This window comes from Lissotriton vulgaris, chromosome 2_1 (assembly GCF_964263255.1).
Source record: "Lissotriton vulgaris chromosome 2_1, aLisVul1.2, whole genome shotgun sequence".
Taxonomy (NCBI): Eukaryota; Metazoa; Chordata; class Amphibia; order Caudata; family Salamandridae; genus Lissotriton; species Lissotriton vulgaris.
Window position 1 is genome coordinate 775,031,239 of NC_141687.1, and position 24,146 is coordinate 775,055,384.

The window sequence follows — 24,146 nt, forward strand, 5'->3', positions numbered from 1 at the left end:
CTCGGCCTTAAGTTGTTGGAGGCAAAGTGATATCTCATTAATTACAACAGTCCCGTGCACACATAAAGTCAAAATTGAACAGTGTATGGTTGTATTCAACACATAAAGACAATATTCGCTGTGGTTTTTCTTTCTACTTTTTAATGCGTGTTGGCACAGAGAACAGCCAGCCGACACGTGACACTTTTTGACTTCTGGAATGAGCCTGCAACTGCCAAGACGAGGGTGCACGCCTGAATACTAACTTGATTGACACTTACTCGTTTCAGAGAGGTCCGATGTTGGATTTCTTTGGTCTCATACGTTGCCCTTTGTATGAAATTATCCATTCCTTATGAGCCCGTATTGGCGCATGGGCTTCACAATATAATTTGAAAGTGAATTTTGTCGACGTGGATGCCGTTTGCATCTTTCGCCGCTATCCTGAGTCCACATAGCGCATCCACTCACAGTTTGGGATACATTGCCTGAGTTTTATTCTTGATCATTTCCTCATTTTATTTTTAACCCGACCGGGTTGGAATTATCACCGGTGCAGGGATTATACATACCGTGTACCACGACTTGGCTCTGAAGTGTCGGAGATCACTGTTTCTCTGATGAAACACGTGTCGGCTGGCTGTTCTCTGTGCCAACACACATTAAAAAGAAGCAAGAAAAACCATAGTGAATATTGCCTTTATGTGTTGAATACAAACATACACTGTTCAATTTTGACTTTATGTGTGCACAGGACTGTTGTAATTGTTATATGTGGTTGGCTGTCCACCACAAAGTAAGGGGTTAGTAGGGTCGCCCCTTTCCTGTTAGCACCATAGTAAATAGATTTGTGTCCAATTGACCTCCGTAAACTTTGCAGAGCGCCATCAGTTCCTTTACACTAAAACCCTAGTTCTTAGTATCATGATATCTCATTAAGTCTGCCTTCCAATGAAGTGTGGGAGTGGGATTGGGAGGCTAGGTTCAGGGGACCCTGCAGTGGTAGAGAGCTAGTGGAAGCGGGGCACAGTAGGGCAGACGGCGAATGAATGTGCCCAGAGGGGAGGGATTCTAGGATTTGGTGCTAGGTGCTCGGAGGGTTGTGTATGATAGGGGAGATGGGGTAAGACTGATAATAACCCCTAGAAGCCTGTGGGAGCAGGTCGGGATTGCGGGTTGAGCTGGGTGAAGGGATCATGGGGAGAATCGGGGCAGTGCTGTGAACTGTGTAGCTAGGGGAGTTAGAGCTAGCTATCAGTGAGGGGGGAGAGCAAGCAGGCTAGTATGATGACTGTGCTGTCGCTGCTCGTTCCCATCGGGCATTGAAGAGAAATTGTTCTTATGAGTTAAGGTAGCTAGAAGGGGGCCCTTAGGAGCTAATGTAGGGTCAAATGATGGTGCTAGAGAGGTATGGGATACACTTTGCGGAGACTGGGGGACCACAGTGGGACCTGCCCCTCCGGAGGGGTCGTATTTGATGTTAGCCACTGTATTTATGATGGTGGGGAAAAATTGTCAAATACCACTAAAAGCTTGTATAAGAATGGTTCCGTTTTTGTAAAGGGAGATGGTGGCTTCAGCTCTGTAAACCGAGGAGGGTACAACCATCAATCTAAGACCATGGGGAGTCTTCAGGGAAGTGGCGATCCGGAGCAGAGAGAATATGGACTTCCGCCATTGAGTATAACGTTTAGTGTAGAAGATGAGATCATTTATGGTAACACCTTGTTTGATGGATAAGAACGGATCTAAGATAAGGGTTTCCGGATGTGTTTTAAGTAGTCTGTGTTTGAAGTTTTTTGCAGCATTATTTGATAGGTTAAGGGGATATATGACTTGGAAAGCATTATGGCCAGCCGGCTCAAGGTTGGGAGAGATGAAGTTCGAGGAATTAGGATCAATAATAGCGCACGTCTCAGCTCCTGACATAGGAGGTGTAAATAAACCCAGAATCTAGACAAAGGTCAGACATGTGTCAAAAGAATTCAGTGCGACAGCTAACGGAGAGTTTCCGGGGGTGATGGAGGAGTGATCAGTTGAATCCCATTAGCTAACAACGAACCTTCAGGATCCTTTTGAGTAGACAAAGACCAATGTGAGACTGACTATCTTGGGCTAAAAAGACATGAGGTTGGGCCATGACACTTTGAAGGCAATTCCAAGGGTTGGATTTAAATCTGTATATAGTAGGCAGTTCACGCTAGGCATTTCACGCAAGACCTTATAGGAAATCACCACAGCTAAATATGTGGTAATGGAGAATAATAACCGCTCCAAGCAAGGCTACCATCTGTGGAGAATTTTATTTTGATTGCAGTAGGGAGTGAACGCAGGGCATTTCGTGCAAGTCCTTGAAAGGACAATTCAGAGACCAAGTGTGTTCGATATCGGCAAAAAACTCAAGGCGAATGGAACTCTTCGAGCTTGACTTGAGATGGTGACTTTTTTAGAGGGCCTAACCTGGTCCCTGTATTTGGCCCATGCTCCATCGCAGTCAGCCTGAACTTGTGGCTTTCACCCGGTCTCGAACGACCAGATAGTCGCGAGTAGTGCTTTGAGGCGCAATACTTACCTGAAACTTTCAGAATTGCGTATCTCCAGTTCTACTGATTCGATTTTTGTTGTTTTGGTGTCAAATAATGTATTAAGTTTTACATGATTGTTCTAAGTTGGTGTGGAATTTTTCTTCTGTTGTGTTTCGACTTTATTACTCTCTGAGTGCTGCATAAACACTTTACACATTGCCTATAAGTTAAGCCTGACTGCTTTTGTCCCAAGCTACCAGAGGGTTAAGCACAGGTTTAATGACGTTTTTTGGTTCACCCTGACAATGGGTCCCCGACGCACCCACACATGGGTGTGTTATTCAGAAGACTTTTGTGGTATAAGATTTTAGAGATTGTTTGCGCACTCGGCGTCATGTCACTCCATCCCTCTGTAACAAATGAGGACCTTCCGCAGGGTTGCATTGCAACGTTGGTATGTTACAGACAGATACCGCTTTTTTCTACAGCATTTCAAGGACAGAAAAAAGGGCCCTGATTCAATGTCCGTTTGCAGACCCAGTTCCACTTACAGCGCTGATCCATATACGTTACATTTTCCACAAATTAAACACAGACATTAAAAGTTGCAAAGCCAGAATCATTCACGCACGTGCATCCCATGCAGGTGTTGTGCAACATGTGGATCAACATGTGGACCAACCGTCAAGATTCACCTTACAGGTTCAGGGCCATCTAAAAAGTTTAGAAATTGAAGATAGTTACCCTGTGGCGCTGAACAAATCTGCAAGCTGGAAGAGAATGTCGATTTCCAATGGCGTAATTTGTCCAAATTTGTTTGCAGAGTGGGCGAACTCCTCTGTTAGAAGGTAAAAAGAGAGCAATGCAGCTGTGAATTGAGTGTAACCTCCAAGTACATCTTTAATATTGTGATAGAACTCACTCCAAAAAGCAATCAAACATGGAGAGCATTGTATAAGCAAACACACACCCCCAGCATGCTTCCTCGCACCAGAGGCCTGCCCTTTAGAGAAAAGCATTGCAAATTCCACCGATGCTCTGGATGTCAACGTGCCAAGGTTAATGAATGATACCATAGCAATTAGAGAAAAAAGAAGCCAGCGTTAGTAAAGCCCTTGTTTAAAAAAATACGCTCACAGATGAAGGGGAAAAGTAGTAAAATAAAGATCACCTTTAGTAACCTCTACATCCTTTCTTGAGCCTGCTAGATTGCTGTATACTTTTCGAACTAGCTCCATGTTATTCAGCAAGGAGTTAAACGCATTAAAGTACGAGAAGCTAACCTGATGGGAAATGTTTCCACCGGCAGCCTAGAAAACAAAAGCACAAACAGCGTTAGTGCGACCTTACGCCTCAAAGTCACAGTTCCTTCATGAAAGTAAAACCAAAGAGCCACCTGGACATGGTGAAAACAAAGCAGCGGTATGCATAAAATAAACGCAATCAGCTGTTTGCAATTCAATTATCTCTAGCCACAAATTTCACAAATTATACTTTAGTTTAAAACACTAGGATATTAGCCACTAGGACTTTTATAGGTAGTATATACCTAAAATGTTTGTATCTCAGGCGAGGAATGAACTGTAGAGGCTAATCTTAGAATAACTTAATTAAATATGAAGCAGAAAGATTGACTTACTGAGAGACCATGGAGCTAAAAGAAATACTGTGGTAAATAACTAACAATGTATCCGTTTACTTTTAGCAGATGTGCACCTTAAATAATATTTTTCCACTGCGCCATGGTGCTTCGCAAAGCTAGGTGAATGCCTTCCTCGCTTCTCCTTATGGACTGGCCTGACCTTGCTGACACAAGAGCTAAGTGACTACAGTGACCAATGGCCTGGCCAGTTTCCGGCTCCAGATGTCTTTGGGGGAGTGAGGGTGGGACGGCGGCGGTAAGTAGCACCAGAGGAGGAGGCAACAGAGAGGATAAGTACTGTGGACTTGTAGTAAATAGAGGGCCTTTTAACCTTCCTGGACAGGAAGCCAAGACAACCAGCACAGAGGAAGCTTCTGGTGAGGAAAGAATCCTTTCGTTTGTTACTGCATAATGGAGGTTTCCTTCCTTGCAGTGGTCAAAATTCTAAGTAACGTGTTACTTGGCTTTGAGAATGTGATAACAATTTCTATTAGCTGATTGCCAATTGTAATAGTAATCAGTCAAATATATCAAATGTTCTAACAGTACTAAAACAACCAAGCCCAAAAAGTGGACCACTCTTCATGATAAATGTGAAAATTCAAAGTCCACTTTAAAACCATCCCCTGTGGATCAGGGGAAATAGATACCAGATGTAATGTGAAATCTTCCAAACATGTACAACATGCCAATAGACCCGATTCAGGAGGGAGACTCCCAATTTTTAAGCAAAAAATCCCTTAATTTGCCTCCTGCCTGAAATCTCCTCTGCTTTAATAGAAGTCAGTAAGGCAAATACATTCTGCCGATTATGTTTTTAAATCTCCAACTTTCCTCTTCTAAAATGTTAGCATGTGTCAGCAGGCAAGCCTTAGGTTTTCATTATTTTTCATTTGAGATACTGGATTCTCTGCAATAATACACGGCCAATGAATCTTGCGGAAAACACAATATTCTGTCATTGTGCTGCTGTCAACTCTTGTCTTTTTTTCTTTACTTTTTTTGTTTTTCCCTTGTTTTTTCCCAATCACTGTTTGTTTTGTGTAAGGTCTGGCTAAGGAGGTGTTCCAGGCACTTGGAATTTTTCCAGATAGGGCACATTTCTTGACACCAGTAGCTGCTCTGCAGTGTAGGATTTGCCATTATTCATAATATATTGTCATTTTGATCTTTATAAAAATTGAGTTTAATTTTTTAGAACTTTGTTCATTAACGTATCTCTCTTTACTTTCCCTTTCTTGTTAACTCATTTCTTTTATTACTTTTTTCTGTTCATAGCGATATAATATATATGTATTAGCTGGCAAAATGTACATATCCTTCAGTTTTAACATGCTATATTTACAACGGTATTACTAGAATAAGAAGCCTGAGTTCTAGAAATTATAGATTATTAGTGTATAATTAATGGCTTGCCTTTATTTACTGTATTTGGATTTCACGTGGATTCTTGACTCAGGATTGTTATTGTTCCTCTTCTCAATATATCCTGGAACTTTAATAAAATCACTAAACGGAAAACGTTTTGCAACTGCATGTACGTGGCTAATGAAAAGGTAACAGCCCTGGCTGACTTTGTGGGCAGGCTTGGGTGGTGGTAGAGTTTGTGCTAAGTCAGGCGGCCACCTCCGTCTTACAGCTTTCATCATCATTACCCTCACGTTGTCTAACCCAATACTACACTTTTAGCTGACACCTTATTCACAATACATTACTTTGTGAGTTTAAAACAAATGTTTACTAACAGTAACAATAGTACATTCAGAGCAGTATCGGATATTCACTGATCAATTTCATAGCCATTCTAAGACGGAGAGCATCCTGTGCTGACATCACATGGCTATTTACATTGCCATACTTGTGTAGAGTGTTAAGGTGCTTTAGCAATCATTGGCTCCAATGTGTGTGAAATGCTAAATGATCTTTGGAGAAGGCAGAATATTTCAGATCATCTCTACTGCTCAATGCTAGTGTGCATTTGAGATGGCACCTTATGCGTTTAGTGTCAGAGTAATTCTCCCAAGACTGCCATAATTCTGCATGTTTCCGGGGCACCTCCTAGCCCTATATACCACCCTCTCCATGATAGCAAACTGATTTATTAAATTTTTCTATGGACAGAAGGATGCAGCCACACTAGCACCTTAGACACGCGTAATCTCTTATTTGGTGAGCATACTCCTAATCCTGAGGAGTAGGCGGTTACCTATTGGGCCACCAATCCTCCAGTAATCCCAGTAGAGCCATCTTGGGGATAAGATGGACAGGTCTTCTCATGGCATTGACTAGTGGTCTTTCCACCCAGGACCAACATTTGTGGATAGTAGGAAACGACCATACCATCTGAAGGAATGTATTGATTGTATCAGTGTGGGCTAGGTCTAATACCATCTGCCAGAGCTTCTGGGGTATACAGTAGATACTATGTAGGTATTTAATTAAATTCAATCTATTCTGGGCTGAGGTAGCCAGTGCCCCTGGGGCCATCTTAGCTTCCCTCAATTAGTCATTAGCCAGAGTCCCCAACTCTGTTCGCCATTTCAAGCACAATGCGGGTAGTGGATGAGGTCGAGGGTAGTCCTCACCCATTCCACCAGAAACTCTATTGCCAGGGAAAAGAACAATGGAGAAAGGGGGCATCATGTCTGGTGCTCCTTTCAATCGTGAAGGGGCTCACGATGCACCTTTAGCTCTGACTCGAACTCATGTGTTCGAGTAGAGATTTCGGACATATGCAAGAAACCAGGAGCCAAAGATCATGTTGTTAACACCTGAATGAGGAACTCCCAGTTGATTGTCTTTTCAAAAAATGCCCAGTGCCAGAACTCCTACAAGTTCCTGGCATCTGTCCAATTCCAGAAGGAGTCATCTAATGCAAATTCTGACAAAGCCAATTTGGTCCTCGTGTTCCAAGAAATGAATGATTTTAATCCACCTAACAGTAATAATTTTTGACAACATTTTTGTATTGTGATCGAGCAGGGAGATGGGCCAATAGGAGAAACAAATATGGGGGTCTACCCGGTTTTAGGATCACAATTATATTAGTTTCACAGAAGTCACAGGCAGTTTGCTTACCTGAATGGCCTCGTTAAACAGTGATAACAAGCAGGTACATTACAGATGGAAATCGCTCATTGAATTCCACTGAAAACTGCTAGGTTCCAGTGTTGTACCAGAGTGTAATTATCCAAGGGCTTCAGTGGTTTATTCTATTGTTATAGGTGGTTTATGGTCAATCCTTCTGATCAGTAAATCCATGATCAAAGGGGTTGATGGATCACGCTCTGGGATTGGGCATATAGGTTTTACAAATATATGGCAAAGGAATCTATTATGTTTATCACATCTGCAACCACCCATCCACCTGGGGCTCGTATGGCCATTATTATGCTCAAGACCTGCTCTCTGGTTGCCAGGCAGTAGACCAGCATGCCATCCTTGTCTCAGGACTCGTAACATCTGCCTTGTGACACCATCCACATATATCTGCCAGTGTCCATGGCCAGGCACTGTAGTTGGGATCTTACTAGTTCCAGCCCCCTAAGAAGAAATGCTTGTCCAGTGCGGCCCACCGTCAATTCCAATTTTTTTATTCATGTCATAGGGTCACTGTGTCTGAAGTAGGTAATCGTCCCCTTCTCGCCACTGCTTTAAATGCCCCAGCAAATGGAGCGAGTTATGGATTGCACGATGTCTGCGGAAGTATAATGAATAACCAACTTTCAACCAAAATCCCATTCCCCAACCTACTCCCACCCTATACTACATCCTCTGGAGGCCTCTGTCGCCCCATTAGAACGTCTACAACTAAGAAATATTAAATGGCAGAGTAACACAAAATGAGAAACAGTAGATGAACAATATAGATAAAACTCCTGATTGTTGAAGCAGCCACATTGAGCACCCCAGTCTACTCTGTACCTTTGTTACTGCCGGTACTGCCTAGGTCCAAGGCAAGAAAAGGAATGGTTGAGTGGGAGGGAGTAAGATGGACATCACAAGTGCTCCTGATATGTGCAAAGTTCCTCTTGACTCTTCCCTCCACTGAGGGCAAGCGGAAATACTTTAAAGACTTGAGTGATGAGTCCTCAAAACAATGCTGTTTTCTGTTCCTCCTAACCCAGCATTTGAGGGTTTCCATTTGTCCCAGAAGCCAGGCTTGGTTTCAGAGCAGGCCTCTTCTCTACCCAGTCCCATGCTCTTTCTTGTGTATCATATAATAATGTTTTCTCTTTGTATATAAAACTTAACACCAAACTGGGAAGAAAAATATATACTTGACTTGCATTGCCTGCAGTTTTTACTTAAGATCAAGAAATAATAAGCGTTGCTGTTGCACTTTCAATGTGTAGTCAGGAAATACCATGATTTTCCCTGGGTCACAGTTCAGGTCGATTATCTTTCAGGGCGACTGCAGGATTGTGTCTGCATAAGCCAAGTTGAATACCGAGGAAATTATGGGTCGGGGTGGATCCCCGTGGTAGGATATGCTATCAAGGTCCTGTGCCCTTTAACTATAAGACAATGGCAAAGATCCTCGCTGTCACCATGATTTTAGTCCAGTAGTAAAGAATTGAATCAGTGCTGAGCACTTGTACCCTCTAGGACCCTGACAGTCCTGATGTTCTTACATCTTGATCCCCCCTTCTTGTCCTCAGACCAGTCATCTAGCTGTATTACCATCCTCTGCAGCCCGGTAACTTTGGCCAGAAGTGTGTGAACAAAGTCTTCCACCATTGTGATTCTGCCTTCAGCGCCAGTCACCCAATTAACTGTGTTGACTTTGTCTAAGCACAGTCGGGTCTAGCCTTAATTCATCAATATTTCCTCCTATTGCCTGTAGAATAAGTTTGTGGCATACCATGCACCAATGCCTGCTGCAAGTTTCAGCTTTGTGGTAACGGCTGCACCATAAGGCCATAATGTTGCTTCGGTAGGCGTCTCCCTTTGGCCAGCCATGCACTCCTACGGCCATGGCAGCAGCATTACCAGGACAACCCCTGCAGTGACCCGTCTGAAGTGCGTTCTTAGCCGTGGTGTGGAGGACAATAATCATTGTGCCCGTGGACTTCAGAGTCCAATATTCAAAGCAGCATGAGCTGCTGTCATTGTATTAGAGTGCCAGGAGGCGCTTTAAAAACATCAGCGCTGGTTCCCGCAGCGCGGGACGCGTGTGGACCAAGGGTAGATCCGTCTGCGCCCGGACGGGGCTGGGCATACCCTCTTGCTTTTTTATCTGGGATCCAGCTCGACATTTGACCACGTTGGTTACACCTCATCTGGGAGCTCTGACCCTCCCCGTGATACCTGCAGCGATCGAGGAGGTAGGATTGACTTCTGCTGCTGGTCAGTCTTAGTTGATGGTTGCACTGATCTTCCAAAAATCGTACTTTGATGAACTTGTGCCTAGGGTAATCGCGCTGTGTTTTGCACGCTTTACTTTCTACGTCCTCCGGCTTGTCTTTTGGACATTTATATCTGGGACTGTAGTATTCCTTGCTCTCGTCTTTCACTTGGTGGAGGCATGGTTAGACGTGAGACAGCATTAGCCCCTGCAAGGGTAAAATCCGGTACCACTGCTTCAGTATCTACCATGGATTCTTTTTTACAGCAGGCTGAAGCGGTGATAGATGAGGAAATTGAGCTGGTTAACAGACGTTTTTCTAGGTCACTAACCAGCATCTCTTGTCCCCTGCTTGTTGATACTCGCGTGTCCCTGGTGGAGGGTGACAATGAACTTTTGAGCCCGTCCATTAGCTCTGGGATCCCTGATGGCTCGCAGGCCAGTGCTGAGCTATCTAGTCTGTTATTAGTCCCTACTAAGTCCTTGCCAAGGCCCCTTTCTCCCGTTGTTACAATAAGCAACATGGGGGTATCGAACACCATCCACTACAAGGGAATACAGATAATCTATCCAGTGAGCCAACAGAAATATCTCTATCCACCAGAAGTTAAGACGTAAATCTGGCCGCAAATGAGAATTCAAGGCTAGGTACAGGAACTAAAAGGAAATCTCATACTATGGGGGGTAGAGCGAAGAAATCGAAACCGAACTTGGCTCCAAAACCATAGCCACCCTCTTCGGTATCCCCGATCACGGATACACTGGTTGCTCTGGAGACCTTCCAGGCCGCTATCTCTAGCCTGTTGGACTTAAAACTAGGGCCAATCCTTGAGAGGCTGACTTTGATGGAGAAGAGTTTATCTGACCATAATCATACTGAACTACCATCTCTCACAGGAGGGCAAAGGGTCAACCTGGGCCTGTGTACTGCAAGGGACTCTCTGTCAGTGTCAGTTACTAATTTGTACAATAATATCACGGAACAGTTACAAAATCGACTAGAGCCGCAGACCCTAGCACGGGGCTGGCCTGAAATACTGAGCAAAAGCTCAAGCAAGAGTAGGGACATGCCTATGCAGGCACGAGTCATGGAAGAAAGTCAAACTAAATTCAGCCGATTGGCGGGGAGCAGCGAGGTTCGGGCACAGTATTTTCCAGCTATTGATTTACCGCCCAAATTTACCCCTTATGTAGTGGTTTTGGGGAATGTTCTATCCTTCCCTATGGGAATGAAAGAAGATTATGGCCAGTTAAAGACTAAAGTACTCCACTGGCTATCAAGTAACACTGCATTGGGTTTAAGGGTGGAAAAAAATATCATCATGGTGTGACGAGTAAGCTGGATAGGCAGCTCCCGCAAAATCGGCTTGGATGATTGTGCTATTGTAAATTTCAATAGTCCACACCTTGCTGAAAGGATCCTGTTCAGGGACCCACACTCTGCTCCTTCTAGCTTCAGGTCACCTGTTAAGGGCCCTACCACTGGGGTTTTTCTATAAACCGGACACAACAGGGTATACCCATAGGAGCACCAACTTGGAAGCCCCCCCCAGATGGCTGGTCACATAGATTTCCTCCTGTACACACACAAATGCCTCCGCCTACAGTTTATTCTAATCATCTGCCCCCAAGTCACCAGTATATATACCCCTCTCCCTGGAGTTATTTAATAGATTTTCTCCACTATCCAAGATGGAGGAGTGTGACTGACTTACAAGCCCCATATTGTTAGCCGCTGAGTTACAGCCAAGCCTATCGGTTGCCTCAAAGCAAGACAAGGGGGTCCCTGTGCATCTGATATTAAAATATTATCGTGGAATATTTCAGGTCGGGCCGATAAGTTTAATGATCCAAACTGGTTTCATTTCGTGAATCAGTATAGTGTGATCTGTCTGCAAGAAACATGGTTGGTGGATTGTAGCTTATTTTTGGAAGGCTTTAAAGCTTTTTTTGTTCCAGCTTCTCCTTCTGTGGGTGGCAGATCCAAGGGCGGCCTTGTTATTTAAATATCTTTGGAAGTAGACAGCCAGATTCAGGTTCTGTCATCATCGAGCCCAAATCTCCTGGCCCTGGTATTAAAACGGGAAGCAAATAAATTAGGTTTGATACATTTTTATAATTCGGTGGCATGCCCCCCAGGTGTTTATAATATTACATTGTTCGGCACATTTATAAGGCAGCCATGTACTTCTTATCTACACAATCTCATGGTCCAGGGCGATTTTAATATCCACCCTTGTGGAGATCCAAGGACCACTAGCATCACCTATTTAGGCTGCTCTCGGAGGAGGGGGATCCATTTTGAACATTCTGCTCAGGGGGAAGTAATGAATAATCTATTAAATGAATTTGATTTTCTGACCTTCATTTCTTTATCTGATCCACATAGCAAAGCACCTGTCCCCACTTTCAAAGGGAGAGGTACGGGTTCTTTTATAGATTATATTTTAATTTAATCCTCTCTACTGTCCTTTTTTTGTAGTTTCACTATTTTGGATAGTCACCATAGTGACCACAATCCGCTTTGTGTCCAAATGCGTGGCCTAATCTTGTTTAATAAAAGAAGCGTGGGGAATAAGGGTATGCTTAGACCAACAGACGGTAGACGACGGCTGCAATGGTCCCAGATCTCACCAGATGATTTTTATCTTGCAGCGAGAGAATCCTGTGCTACTGAATTAGCGCTATGTACCTCTCCAGGTTTATCCCCGAGGGAGGTCATTACCGCTTATATTATTATTTGCACCAAAGTTGATGAACTTTTAAGCGCTCCGGATCGTAGAACAGTTGCTTTGACCCCTAGATGGTTTGATTTGTCATGCTCCCAGTCGGCATAAAAGCTGAGGGTGGTTCTAAATGCTAACCCGAGAAATCAATCCATTGTAAGAGCGAGTACAAATTAACATTGGTAAAACGCAAGAGTGTCTTGAAGGAGGAAGCTTGGAGGGAACTGATTGAGTCTAGAACCCTCAGGAACTGCTCCAGGTTTTGGAACATTGTCAACAGACCATTTCCAGAGCATGAAGTAGGGGGTGACCTAGGTTCGCATATCACAGAGGATGAATTGGTGGTCCACTTCAAAACTATATTAGAAAGTGGAGAAGTGTGGCTCAATGGTTAGAGCGGCAGACCCTGATGCAGAGGTCTAGCCCTGGGCCAGGGTTCAATTCCCCGCCTCAGCTGGTCTTGGGCTCCAAATTCCACGGACTTGATAATTCTCGCCTCGGTGCCTATTCCAATCATGGAGTCCCACTCTGCAACTCTGGGCAATAGCTTGCTTAATCTCCACAACGGCCCCCACAACGCTAAGGATGCCTGGCCTCCACCTTGGGGGTGCCCAGGAGTGGACGCCTCACAGGGAAAGCCAGGATGGGTTCCACAGCGGTGTTCGTACAAGCGCCTTGAGACCCTTGCGGGTGAGTAGTGCGCTATACAAGTATCAAATTTACAAATTTTAAGTCTAACGGAGCAATCATGTCATACAATCAGTGACATGGTTGCCCCGTAGTGTTCTTTGAGCAGGGTGAGGTTGAGGCTGGTATCAGCGGTTTAAACTGCAACAAAGCTCCGGGTCCAGTTGGCATCCCTCCAGATCTTTTCAAGTCTGATTCACTCCTCTGGGCGCAGGTCCTTGTGGCTGTGTTTAACACAGCAGCCAAAAATGGCTGCCCGGAGTCATGGGCCAAGTCAACTATTGTACTCGTTTTTAAGAAGGGCGATCGGAATAGTACATTTTGCTATAGGCCGATCTCACTGCTGGATTCGGTGGTTAAGGTTGTGGGCCACGTGTTATTAGAACGACTGTCCACTTGGGGTGAGGAGCATAAGATCATTTCTGATGTCCAATTTGGATTTCGCCCAGTTTGGTCAACCGTGGCCCAATGCCTTAATTGAACCATGTTACTTAGCAAATACACGGTTGCACGTTCAGAAACTATCTACCTAGCCTTCATGGACTTGTCTTCCGCATTTTATTGCATGAATAGGTCCAAACTGTGGCAGTCCATGAAGGGTATGGGAATAGATAGCAATATTGTCAACTTTCTTGAGGACCTTCACAGAGTAACTAAAGTCAATGTTAGATTCTCCCAGGACCTCCGCTTCCCCCGGGACTTTGACATAAAAAGGGGTGTCCGTCAAGGTTGCATCTTGGCCCCATTTTTGTTTAACCTCTACATCAATGACCTAGACAGCGCCCTAATAGCTACCGGGGTTGACTACCCGTATGTAGGGCGATGTGGACTCCCAGTTTTACTATATGCGGATGACGCAGTTCTCTTATCTAGGACTGCTAGGGGCCTCCAATCTTTGTTGGACGCATTTACTAAATTTATGTCTGAACGAGACCTATCTATCAACAACTCAAAATTCTACATAATGCAGGTAGAGACTCTGCCTAAAAAAAACGTTTTCAATTTAGAGTAGGCCCTGTCAAAGTTCCCTGTACTGATGTTTTTTCATATTTGGGAGTCTTACTTGATGTTCAAATCAATTGGGGGCCATTAAAACTTAAGAAGGGATGGGGATTTGGTCCGGGTGAATGCGGCCATTTTTAACTTTGCTTCCAAACTAGGCAAGAGACCAATTGCAGCTATGCTGAAAGCATATCAAGCAAAAAGTGTAGCCATAGCCTGTTACAGAAGTGAAATCTGGGGGCATACCAACACGGATATACTACAGGTGGCTGAGAATAATACATAGGATAAAGGTTTATTATATACGTCCTTCTGAAGGACAAATTCTGTTTAATCACCTATTCGGAGGTAGATAAAGGGACATCTTATATGTTTTTGTCCAATTATCTCCACTAAAGGCACTGGAAAGCTAGAAAGCAGAACAGTTAATTTTAATGTATCCCCGCTCACTGTTTACAAGTTATATGTATGAATTATAGACTTCTCCAACATATAAGAACAGGCGCTTTGCTTTGCTCTTAGCTAGTGCAATTCTTTATTATACAGCCTGTGATATCTCAGTCGAAATCAAGGGTATGAGCTTGGCTCTACAGCTGTTGTTGATTGTTTCAAAGAAATGAATATAGGTATTGAACATACACTAGAGCAGTTGTGTAGAGATCAGACATTTCAAGATAGGAGCAAAGAAATAAAAGACACTTCTTTTCCGAGATGATATGTTGTTGACATCATCTTTGGAGTCATTCTCCGTGATCCATGCGTTTGATGTGATTGACTGCTGCAGTTCCTTCGTGGATCATATAGTTAACAGATACAACTACTTCTCGGCGGAAAGGGTACAGTCTCAGGTTGGACAATCTAAATCCCATTCTGGTATAGTTAGATCTGGACATTTGTTCCAAAAAAATGAATCTCTCATTGCTAGTGACAACAACGAGAGATTTGTGATTCTTGACATGAGGTATTGATTTGCAAACTAAGGTTTACATTACAGACACTGTTTTCAAAGCAGCAATTACTTCAAGAGGGAACTTTAAATATATTGTTTCTCTTTTTAAGAGCAGATACTATGTATCCTAAAGTGCCTCTTGCTGAGACACATGCATAATAATTGTGATATGTATGATCCAATTCTCCAGAGCTGTCTGTCAATGAAGTGGTGTGGCTCACTGGTTAGAGGCGGCAGACCCGTAAGCAGAGGACGGCCCGGGACCAGGGTTTGATTCCCGACGCGGCAGGGTCGTGGACCAGGGTCAGCGGGCTCGATAATTCTCGCCTCGGTGCCTACTCCAGTCAGGGACCACACTCGGCAACTCTGGGCATTAGCTTGCCTCGTCTTCACAACGGCCCCCCCAGACCGCCGGGGATGCTTGGTCGCACCTTAGAGATACCCATTAGGGACCATCTCTCAGGGTGAGCCAGGACGGGTTCCCCAGCGGTCGAAGCGCGGAGATACTCCTCCGGGAGTCGATTCTAGCGCTATATAAACCCACAATTAAATTAAATTAAATTAAATACGAAGAGCATCTTCCTTACGCCTTCGATTGTGAAACCAAAACATGAGCCAAGTTTTAGAACATAAATGGGGTGTGCAGATTTGAGAAATGTGCATGTGCAAGAAGCATGTGTATGCAGGCTGTCTTCTGTTGACGTCTATTCTACATATTGATTACACAAAACATTTACCTATGAAAGGTAAGAACGGAAGTGTTAATAAAGTGGTGTTTGTTAATTGTTGATGAAAAACAATTCCAAAATGAGCTACTGAATGTGAATAGGTTTCTCATTCACTCTGTAATATTACAAAAACACTATTTACCATCTAATTCTTGCTCTACTATTGCTGCGTCCTGTTTGACTTTCCAGTCTTAGTAGGTCAGATTCTTAAAGGATTGTACAGCCTAGTTGCATAAAACAAAATCTTTGCCATTGTAAATCACAGGGTTTGGAATCACTGTATTTTAGTCTCCTTACACAGATTTCCCCACGTGGACATTTTGTAGAAGGGATTTCCACATTTTTAAATCACAAGCGAAAGGATAGTTTTGGGAAAATGATGGGCGGGTCCACCTGTAAAAGCTAGTCAACACCAGCAAACTTGTAAGTCTGTGGATATTCGCTCACAATTTGGAAATGGAAATGGCCATAATTCTACTCCTTTCAAGGGCAGCGATGAGGGTGAGAACGTGAAAGATATCCCCCATATTTCATGGGTGTGTTGGAGAAGAGGTTCCTCCATGCAAAATATTTCCCCAACGAGACATAAAACCAAGCGTTGAATGGGCGCAGTTCCATGTATGTTATTATTTACAAATGGTTACATTTCAAAATTCAGAAATTTTGCATGTGTGAATAATTTAAGAAATCTATTACTGTTGTAGATTTCCTTGACTAACCAGCGATTTCTTTGAGAATTCCAATAAAGTTAAAAATAGGAGACGTGGTATGGAAGCAACACCTATCAAAGGTGCACCTTTTTACCTTAAGTGGGAGATGGCAACATGTCTGATCGGCCCCCAAGTACCTGGTACAGACTTTGTGTAACCCACTCTTGCCGCTGTATAAGTGAAGTGCAAGCCTGAAACTCATAACACAAATCCCTTTGTCATATCCTATCATAAGATGAATACCTGTCAGTGAATTGCATATTAAGGGCTTTCCCTTTCCTTCCACTGTAACCATGCAAATGAGTACAGAATACCGTTTGCACCAAAATCTTTATAAAGCTTGTTTCAAAATTGTAACTGAAAACAAACATCATGCAGCTGCCACGTGGTAGTTATTTCATGAAAATGGCTATTGCAATCTACATGAAAATTTCAAAATGAACACGTACTGAAACTAGGTTCTCTTCCACAAAAGGAGTGAGCATGTGCGAGCGTATAGTGACCATGATGTCGTTGAAATCCAGCCCGGTTATCATGCCACTCTTGCCGTTATCTTTCAGTGCAAAGGCCTGCCTTGCATGCTCCAGCTGCAGCTCCTGAAAACCAAAACACAAATTAATATTCAAATCAATTGATGTTTTCAACACGTTAAAAAAAGGCCCTTCTAAAACAGTTAACTGCCCCCCCAAAAAAAATATGGCTATTAATTGAATTTCTTAATTTAAAATGCAACAGAACAATGTAGCGCCACAAATTATTTGAACCACAGCTCTTAAAATTCTTGAAGAAGAATGTTATCATCTCCAGGTTTTACAAGGTTGAAATCACTCCTTTGTGATGTTTTAGTTGAACAACTACTTTTGGGTTTGCGCAACAGTGACACCACAGTGTGATGGTATATTCTTTTGTTGCAGAATGCTCATAGCAGCAAGTGATGGTATAATTTTCTGTTTGGCATGTGTTTGTGCGTCCACAATATCAGAAAGAGGGGCCTGCTTGATTTATCAGCAGAACTGGTTTCAAAGCCATCATGACGTCTCAACTGCACTGTAACCACTGCTGGCATGTCCCACAGTACCCTCGCCATGTTAAGTGTAGTGCTCCCTGCGGCTTGGCTGCGGCCCTGCCTCCCTCACCGTGTCTCCTGCTCTCTCAGGTGCAGTTGGGTTGGTGCTTGCTTGGCGTGGAGTGCCCCACAGATTACAAAACTGCAGGGCACACTGTGTTAATGGTACACTTGAATGTTTCCAACAAAATACATATTTGTTCCTGATCCCTAAATGCATTCCATTCTCGTGGGCTTAATGGAATTTAGGAAGGAAAACATTTGCATTTGGTGACAGAGGCTAAGGCATTAGTCATGTTTAGTTTAAAGGTGCCTGGGTGAAAAATAACATGTTTGAATAATTATGCATCCTTCCCCGCGTTTGAATTGCCTGCTTGCATGCGCTTTATTGTCCTGTGCCTGGAACCTGCGCCCCTACTGTTTGGGGAGCCGGCGGCAGAAGGTGTGGTAGTTGGGCAAATGGATTGCTGATGGCACCTTACGACCCACTGTTCTCTCGTTGTGGCGTGCACGCGAGTTGAAAGGAATCTGGACATGCGGTTTGCTTTTCAACCGCCTTTAGTGACTTAAAACCTGCTGTTCAGCTCGCGACGCACGTGGCGTAACGGAAAATGTTGAGGCCCCGCTGCAGACTCGCATAGTTTACAGAAATTCTTTTAACATGAACTGAATGGGCGTTGGGGGCTCCTTGAAGGATTGGGGGCTGGGGGCCGCAGGGCCTGTGTTACTCGGAGGAGGGGGAGGGGTCAGGGGCGTAACACAGGCCACAGCAGCCCCCGCGGTGCGGGCGGGGAGGGGGGGGGGGGAGCTGCAGGCCCCCCCCCTCAGCACAGTACTCAGGACTGAGAGCTCCGCATAAAATCCTGTACTTTGCAGGGGGGCCCCTCAACTTCCGCAACGCCACTAGGGAGGGAGGGGGTGCACACCAGCGTTGGGCTGCGCGTGTGGAATGATTTAGCTCAGTGGAGAGGAAAAAGGTAATAAATAGGCAGAGAGCGTTGCTCAAAACTAGAGATGTTTTAAAGCTTGGCAAAGTGGGCTCTCCCTGGGGCCCCATCCTTTCAGGGCGGGGCCCTGATGGAGCCAGCTCTGTTCTGCAGTGTAATGATGACTTTGAATAATTCTTAAACAGATTGTTTTAAATACCGTTTCCCTTTAATATAATTTTTATGGGGGTGGTCTGTGCGAGTCTATTGCAGACATAATGTTGTGTTTATATCTCATGCAACACCCATAAAAACATTTTGTTTTAATCAAAACAGGACCTCACATGTGAGAAGTTGGAGGATGTCACAGAGATTATTTGCAGCAACATTAGTGAGCTGGTGCTGTGTTACAATATTGAAAACAGCTATCACCATCCCTAAAAATGAGATGTAAACACATTTATAATTTGGACGAGTGTTCTTGTGCACTGTCAGTGAACTGGCAAAGAGGGCATGAAATAGCTGCAATTGGATGAATAAATTCAAATCTGTTTGGAACAGGGGCCCCATTAAATACTTTGGCCCCAGGTCCCCTAAAATCATATAGATGTCCCTCCTCAAAACTCCAGGGAATTTGAGCCTTAGATTGTTCAATGATAAAGATGTTGAAATAAATGCACATTTTTTGAAGGGTGTGAAGTATTACCCATGCTTAGCTTAAACGTGCCAGAGGAAAATAAACAGGGTTTTTCTAATAACGTAAAATTCTGTGCTTTTGACTTCTTTGGGAGATGACAGGAATCTCTTTGCTTTTGAATTCATTGGTAACTGACAGGAATCCTTCGACCTCAAAATCCAATAGCAAAGTGCATATTATAAAGTTTTCACAAACCCTTATATCATGAGAAAACCACCTCTGGTCTACAGACATTCATTGTATTCCAATGACTCCACATTCCTTGGAAGCATTGAGTAGAACACCAAGAATAAATGAGGAGGAACCAAAAGGTTATTATTTCTCACCCCAAACTTAATGTAATTAAAATCAAACAACTGAGGGTAATTTGTTGGTGGCCGAAAACAAGGAACCTTTCTTGAACTTCTTTTTGTAGTTATTACATTGATCCATTAAATGTTCCGATAACAATTATTGCGTAAAGTGTAAAAAATATCCCTTACTAAAGGTAACTTTAAGGCAAAATGACATTACATTTCAAAGTGTTTAATTTAGTGAAGATCAATGCCTTTTAACGAAGAGGCAACAAGCTGGTTATCATGCCGCTTAGATGAATGGCTCAGGATAACAACACTATCCGGCCATTTTATTTCCATAACAAATGGACGCATACATATTGAAAAGCTGAATCTAAACTGACAGATTTTTATTAAGAGTGGTGTAAAGGTTCTGCCATCAGTTGTTCATCACACAATACAGAAGCAAAGTCTGCAGAACATATACTATTGGATTGTACTCACTAATTAGGTTAACATGAATTTTCGTAGAGAAAAAGCCCTTGACTCAGAAAGCTTTACAGAAAATAAGTCATGTAATGCCTGCCATTACACTGGATATGCTTGCTGCCCTGTGCTGAGATCCTCCGTCTAAGGATGGACATGTGTCATGTCCTGTGTTGTGCACTGTTCTACTTATGTCAATATAGTGTGCTAGCGTCAAGGATGCTTACCCTTACCGGGCTAAATATTTTGTGTGATGTAGGTTCTGCACCACAGCCAGCAGTTGGAAGTGGCAACAGTGTGGGACCTGTTCTCGTTGTGGGGCATGATATGAGTAACTAACCTCTGACACATTCACAAAAGAAATTGGAGTTGAGACCTTCTAAAGAAGGTTTATTCTCAAATACAACACATACAAAAAGTATAAAATTACAAAAGAACGCTTTCAGAAGAATCACATCTCAGACTAAACTACAATGGGAAACTGGCCTATCTGTGACTTAATCTCCCGATTACCAAAACTTTTAAACTGACCAATAATACATTATTTCATTATTTATCACAGACTATTATTTACTGTTGTCTAACTCAAATATCTAACACAAGTGATGATTTATGCTGGTCTTGCCATACACAAGAGGGCATTTAAAGCATATGCATTTGAAAGTGACAAGGTGTATAATCCCGATCATTCAACCGGCATATAATAAAAATTTCAACATGCTGCTACCTCTTATATTGCACAATATGTTTTAGTTTTTCTTATGTTTTTAGAAACTAAAAACACTAACTTACATAAGATGGTGGGGCGCTAGAGGACGCCAAGTAAGATGGCTGCACTTATGTGAGGCTCTGGCGGCTCGGGCCACAATCCATCTATTATCCTCCTCATCATTTGCCCTTCCAAGCTAAACACCTTACTGCAAGCGTGGCAGAATCTCTGTGCCAGTCTCCGGAGCACAATTAACTGCAGGAGCCGCCTCTTGGTCGCTGGGGGAGGCCTCGGAAGAACCAGGCCTGAGCTGCCTAAAATGGCGGTTGTCATCGGTGACTGCCTCTGACCGTGCCGCAGCGGTGCAGAGACTTCACCGCTTGCTACACCTACCAGACGCTTCGGATCCAGCCCCATTGCCACCTATCCAGGGGCCTCTCTGGGGTGTCTGCGGAGCCCGTCGCTGTCTGGCCCGGCGGCTACGCTCAGAGACAGCACCGAACATGATCCACCTCCGACCTCGGGTGCCTGGGGGAGCCAACTGCAGTCCCCACCCGGCACCGCGGAGACCGCTGCATGGGCGGAGACCTGACTCGGGCTCACTCTGCTGCGATGGCGTGGGCCGAGGAGGCTGGGATCTCCGGACCGCGCTGAGAAGAACCTGACTGCTAGAGCATTTGGCGGCAACAACGCGCACCAGACGGCCTGCTCCCCCCTCCGCTCTGCGTCTCCAATGCTTGCTCTTCATGGTCTTCATCTTGGGCGTGCACAGTCCCTCACTGAGGCCTACTGACGTTCTGCACTGCTGCTTTGGAGGCTCAGCGTGATCCACCACCGCCTGGCTTGCCTCCCTGCGCTGGAGTGCGAGTCGGATCCGTCTGTGGCGTCTGTCCCTGTGGGTGAGTTGGTCCCTGGCCAGACCGGGGCCTTGCTGAACAATCCGCCTGGCCGCATCTAATCGCACGTGAGAGACTGGCTCTCTGTTTCCGCCATTAACTCTTCAGTGCTTGTGGCCCCAGCGCTTCTGTGGCTGATTGGACCCCGTTGCCTCCTTGTTGACCTGGTGGTGCCCCCCTCTTGGGACCCAGATTTCCTCCTCGGCTGCCGCCTCGAGTCTTTGGCGGCCCATAACGGCTGAGGCTCCTCTCGCTGTCGCCACTTGCACCCTCCAGTCACTCCGGACAATAGACTCTCCTTCCACCATTACAACAGCTGCAGCTCAGATCTGGAGGCGGAGCGCAGTAGGCTCCTTCTTCAGCTCTATCTCGCCCTCATGTGGTGCTATCCTTGGCCGCCCAACAGCCTGCGACCGCCTGTGGTGCCCACCGTTGCCATCTTTCACACGATACAAAAGGGGATGATGGAAGGAGCGCTTGAGCAAATCAAACACTCACCCCTAGTCAACAGATCTGGGTTTAATCCATCACCATTCTTTAGCTCACTCCACCACCCCAGTTCAGACATGGCCATATGCAAATCAGTCTCACCATTCTTTAGCTCACTCCACCACCCCAGTTCAGACATGGCCATATGCAAATCAGTCTGACCCTGTGCCTCATGGGAACAGTCCTGCCCGAACTGCAAAAGCCATGTCTTCCCTGGACCGGAACCAAGCATCCTGGGGCCGGTTTCTGGCATTGCAGCCGTCATATGCCAGGCTAGCTTGAATCCAGTGGCAAAGTGAGCAAGGGACTCACATCTGAGCATACCCTGCCAACTTAGGGCGAACAAAGCGATACAAAAGGGGATGATGGACGGAGCGCTTAAGCAAATCAAACACTCACCCCCAGTCAACTGATCTGGGGTTAATTCATCACCATTCTTTAGCTCACTTCGCCACCCCAGTTCAGACAGGCCATATGCAAGTCAGTCTGACCCTGTGCCTCATGGGAACAGTCCAGCCCGAACTACCAAAGCCATGTCTTTCCTGGACCGGAACCAAGCATCCTGGGTCCGCTTTCTGGCATTGCAGCCGTCATCAGCCTGGCTAGCTTGAATCCAGTGGCAAAGTGAGAAAGGGACTCACGTCTGAGCATACCCTGCCAACTTAGGGTGAACAAAGCAATACAAAAGGGGATGATGGACGGAGCGCTTGAGCAAATCAAAACTCACCCCCAGTCAACTGATCTGGGTTTAATCCATCACCATTATTTAGCTCACTCCGCCCCCCCCGTTCAGACATGGCCATATGCAAATCAGTCTGACCCTGTGCCTCATGGGAACAGTCCAGCTCGAACTGCCAAAGCCATGTCTTCCCTGGACCGGAGCCAAGCATCCTGGGACCGGTTTCTGGCATTGCAGCCGTCATCAGCCAGGCTAGCTTGAATCCAGTGGCAAAGTGAGGAAGAGACTCACGTCTGAGCATACCCTGCCAATTTAGGGCCAACAAAGCGATACAAAGGGTATGATGGGCGGAGCGCTTGAGCAAATCAAACACTCACCTCCAGTCAACTGATCTGCATTTAATCGATCACCATTCTTTAGCTCACTCCGCCACCCCAGTTCAGACATGGCCAAATGCAAATCAGTCTGACCCTGTGCCCCATGGGAACAGTCCTGCCCGAACTGCAAAAGCCATGTCTTCCCTGGACCGGAACCAAACATCCTGGGCACACGGGCGCGACTCTGGGCCCCTGGCACAAGCTGTGAATGATTGCAGTTCTCATCTAGATCATACTCACCTTAGCTGGTACATATCTGCTTTTTCGCTATGCTGCGTTATTACCCCAAAAGTTCACTCACCGCCTGCTTCCCTCTGCACCGCAGAGTCACCATGGGCAAAACTGATGGTAAACAACCTAAACTTAATTTCGAGGCCCGTAAATCCACAAGAATGCAGGCAGACATGGAGGGGGAAACTGCCGGCACCCCTGATCAACCCACATCCACGGATGATTTAAAGGCCCTTCTCCTCGCCATTCAATCCAGCCTGTCCCCCATCGAAGCCAAAATGGACACTATGAACGCCCTTATAGATAACCTTACGCATAAAAGCGAACAACATTAGGAACGCATCAAGGACACGGAACAAAGCATTTCTGAACTGGAGGATACCTCCACCACGACTGTGAACAAAACACTGGACATGGAGAAGGTCATGAATCTCATAGCTGCAAAAAATGAGGAATTGGAATCGTGCTCACAGCGCAACAACCTGCGGATCCCAGGCGTGCTGGAATCCACAGCCACGGGCAAGATGGAGGAGTATGTGGAGCGCATGCTCACTACCGCCATTGGGAGAGACACCTTTTGGTTGGTGCTCATCATAGAGAGAGCCCATCGCTCATTGGCACCTCGCCCTGTGCCTGGCGCCCCTCCTCTCCTCATCATTGCGAGGCTCCTTAACCTCTTGGATGCTAATGACAAGGGTAACTCGTCATGCACTTACCATTCATTTCAATGGAAATTAGATAATAATAGTAATATTGCCTTAGCACTAAAGGGGATAACTACAGAGACCGCAACACCGTGCTGTGCTCTTTGAAGGCATAGAGGTCTCACTATACCTGGACTTCACTATGGCCGACTAGGAAGGGCGCAGGAAGTTCCTCCCAGTGAAGAAGAAACTCCAACAAATGAACATTGAATATGCCATGCTCTTCCCTGCATGCCTCAAAGTCATTCACCAAGGGAAACAACATTTTTTCACTAACTCGCAACATGTCTATGACTTTATCAAAACCCTGCCCAAG

At 45.0% G+C, this 24,146-nt stretch overlaps 1 protein-coding gene across 1 annotated transcript in view; it reads right to left on the minus strand.

The window, feature by feature from the left end:
* The window catches only part of SLC25A12 (solute carrier family 25 member 12), a 486,415-nt gene that overhangs the window by 218,657 nt on the left and 243,612 nt on the right, over positions 1 to 24,146 (minus strand). The window contains exons 6-8 of the mRNA XM_086956111.1: positions 16,745 to 16,891; positions 3,676 to 3,814; positions 3,249 to 3,342 (exon numbers count right to left, since the gene is read on the minus strand). Coding sequence (XP_086812237.1) covers positions 3,249 to 3,342; positions 3,676 to 3,814; positions 16,745 to 16,891 — 380 coding nt within the window. The remainder of the gene's footprint in view (positions 1 to 3,248; positions 3,343 to 3,675; positions 3,815 to 16,744; positions 16,892 to 24,146) is intronic.